Genomic DNA, 3,291 nt, shown 5'->3' with positions numbered 1-3,291 from the left:
TTTGCTAATTCAGGAATAAGAAAGAATTCTCATGAAGTTTAATAAAATTAATACAATAAATAAAAAAATTAGAGTTTCTATTGAGAAAGGACACCAAGATTTGACGTGATCCAGGAATGGAGCCATCAGGTCTTAGACACAGAAAAGCAGTATAAGATTGATATATGAATGATGCCATTTATGAAGTTGTTAAAATAAAAGCTCAATGCTTTTTTACAACTAAATTTTAGAAAAATTCTTCCTTCTAGAGGGTGTTTTCTTCCTGATTAGATTAAGTGAATTCTTGTCTGGTCTCAACAAGATAATGTAACACTTGGGACCAAATATGAAGGCAAGGAGTGCTGTGCTAGAAGCCAAGATAGAGAATACTTCCATGGCTACCATGACTTTTCCTTTAGTGCTGTGGTAGACAGGAAGAAANGTGACCCAGACACAGAAGAACACCAGCATACTGAAGGACAGAAATTTGGATTCATTGAATGTATCTGGCAAATTTCTAGACAAGAAGGCCATGGCATAACTCCCAAGGGCCAAGAAGCAGAGGTATCCCAGGACCAAATGGAAGGCAAGAGCTGAGCCCTTGTTACACAAGATGATGATATGTCCATATTCTGTATGAGCATCTTGGTCAATGAATGGTGGAGATGTTGCCATCCATATTCCACAAATAAGAAGTTGGATCAGGGTGCACATAGGAATGATGTAGTTTGGACCCCTTGATATCATTAGCCACCTTACTATTCTCCCTGGAAAACTGACCTTAAATGCAAGGACCACAGTGATAGCTTTGGCCAACACAGTGGCAAGAGCCATAGTGAAAGCAACTGCAAAGGTGGTCTGCTGAAGGATGCAGGTAGCTGTGTTTGGCTTACCAATGAAGTTCAAAGAACAGAAGAAACAGAAGGTGAGTGTGATGAGCAAAATATAACTCAGAGCTCGATTATTTGCCTTGACAATAGGAGTGTCTCTGTGCTTCACAAAGATGCCAATAACAAAGGCAGTGAGTGCACATAAGCACAAAGCTATGCTTGCTAATGCCATCCCCAAGGGGTCTTCATAGCCCAGAAAGCTCACAGATTTTTGGAAGCAGTTGCTCTTCTCTGCATTTGCATAATGACTCTCTGGACACTTCACACACTGGTCTACATCTGTTCAGAAACATAGGTTATCTTGAGATCTGGAGTTCAGTATGTGAAGATTTCTTTTATTATTAGACATCTCTAACTATAGGGACTGTCACAGAAGTTACAGTATTGTGTACTCTCATGGACAAAGTAATTACTACTCACGTATGAATAAATCTAGATTTAGAAACTGCTTCTTCTTCCTTACATATTTCTTTCCGTAGTTATGTTCACATACTATAGGATTTGATGAAGCTTTATTTAAATACTACCATCACACACCTTCCCTTCCCTACCCTCAGTTTTTATTCACAATTCGTTGAGCTTCCTTTCATCTATATTTTCATAACCAGTGAGTCCATTCAGATGAGTCAGTGCCTGCCCAATTGGGGATAGCTTCAGTGGGATAACATTTATACTTTTTAAGACCTACCTTTGTAATGAACAGAATTGTATGTTTTCAGGTACACTTCAAATTCAATAAATTCCTTAAAAGATTAATGGTTGTCTTTTAAATTTTATTACCTAAATGCATTTGTTCTCTGTACATACGATATTTCTCTGCCTTTACTGGCAATGCTGTAACACTGTTGAAATTAACTACAATACTACATGACATTGTAAAAACCTTCTGTGACCCTGATAGTACTCATATTGCACAGATCTGCTTTAACTTGATTATGGGAAATTTAGATTAGAGGAAATATTTTTGCTAAATTTTTCAGATAATGAATTTTTTAATGTGAATCCTAAATTTACTTTTCTCCATAAAATTCCTTGTATTTTTAAATTCTGTCCATTCATTCTCTGCTGTAGTTTATGAAATAGATGCTATTACATTTGATAGTGCTCAAAATCACCCAATAATATGTTTTCCTAACATTTAAAGCAAGCATATATTTTCTTAGATAGAATATTCTTACAAAATTTGAGGGATTTTTGCAAAATATACTCTGCTATGGAACTTTTTAATATTTTCATAAATACTATGTTTAACATAAAATAAATGCAACAAAATTAATAAAATACATTATGTTGGTATGGTAGTTTGAATATGCTTGGTCCAAAGAATGGCACTATTTTATAGTTGTGGCCTTGTTGAAAGAATTCTGTCACTGTGGAAGTGGGATTTAAGCCCTCATCCTCGATACCTGAAAGTCAGACCTTTCCTAGAAGGTTTTACCTAAATATACAGAACTTTAATCTCTTCATGTGCCATGCCTGCCTGGATGCTGTCATTCTCTGGACTTGAGGATGGTTTACTGAACCTCTGTACCTGTAAGTCAGTCCCAATGAAATGTTTTCCTTATAAAAGTTGATGGTGTAAAGTGATTGTTTACTGCAGTAAAAACCCAACTAAGACATAAGTTAGTTCTTAAAGAGGTATTTATGTGAAAGACCTGCCTTGGCTGTCCTGGAACTCCCTTTGTAGACCAGGCTAGCCTCGAACTCAGAAATCTGCCTGCCTCTGCCTCTCAAGTGCTAGGATTAAAGGAGTGTGCTACCACACCTGGCGTTTGAACTTGGATTTTTGACATTGTTGAAACTTAAAAAATATGTGTATGTTTTAACATTGTTGAAACTTAAAAAATATGTGTATATTTTAAATTGGACAATACACACTTTTAAAAATTCTATGCCTAGCTATTGCCTCTATAGACTCAAGTGATTAAACATACCTACGGCACCAAGTGAGTGGAATGTCCTAGTTTGAATATGTTTGGCCTGGGGAGTGGCACTATTTGTAGGTGTGTCTTGTTGCAGAAAGTGTGTCATTGTGGGCAGGGGCTTTAAAAACCTTGTCTTAGGTGCCAAGAAACCAGTCNTTTATTAGCAGCCTTCAGAATAAGATAAAGAAATCTCAGCCCTTCTGCATCATGCCTGATTGGGTGAAGCCATGCTCCTACCTTGATGATAATTGACTAGACCTGTGAACTGCTAAGCTAGGAAAAATTAAATGTCATGCTTTTACGCATTTCCTTTTTCATGCTGTTTGTTCACAGCATTAAAAGCCTATGACAGTGTATTACACAATATTTCTATATTCCTAAAAATATAATTGATAATCAGGGTGTCTATTTTATTTCATTAATAACACTGAACTTATATTTTAAAATATAAAATATAGTATAATTTTAGTGTACCAACTTCTATGAAGAATATTTTC

At 36.0% G+C, this 3,291-nt stretch overlaps 1 protein-coding gene across 1 annotated transcript in view; it reads right to left on the bottom strand.

The window, feature by feature from the left end:
• Positions 1-219: 219 nt before the first annotated feature.
• LOC110315002 (vomeronasal type-2 receptor 116-like) overlaps positions 220-3,291 on the bottom strand; it is a gene marked incomplete at its 5' end in the record, with an annotated part of 9,631 nt that continues 6,559 nt past the window's right edge. Inside the window, one exon of the mRNA XM_021189173.1 lies at positions 220-1,148. Within this exon, the coding sequence (XP_021044832.1) occupies positions 220-1,148 (929 nt within the window). The remainder of the gene's footprint in view (positions 1,149-3,291) is intronic.

Source organism: Mus pahari, unplaced genomic scaffold (assembly GCF_900095145.1).
Source record: "Mus pahari unplaced genomic scaffold, PAHARI_EIJ_v1.1 scaffold_5176_1, whole genome shotgun sequence".
NCBI classification, from domain to species: domain Eukaryota; kingdom Metazoa; phylum Chordata; class Mammalia; order Rodentia; family Muridae; genus Mus; species Mus pahari.
This window is presented reverse-complemented; position numbering and strand designations above follow the sequence as displayed.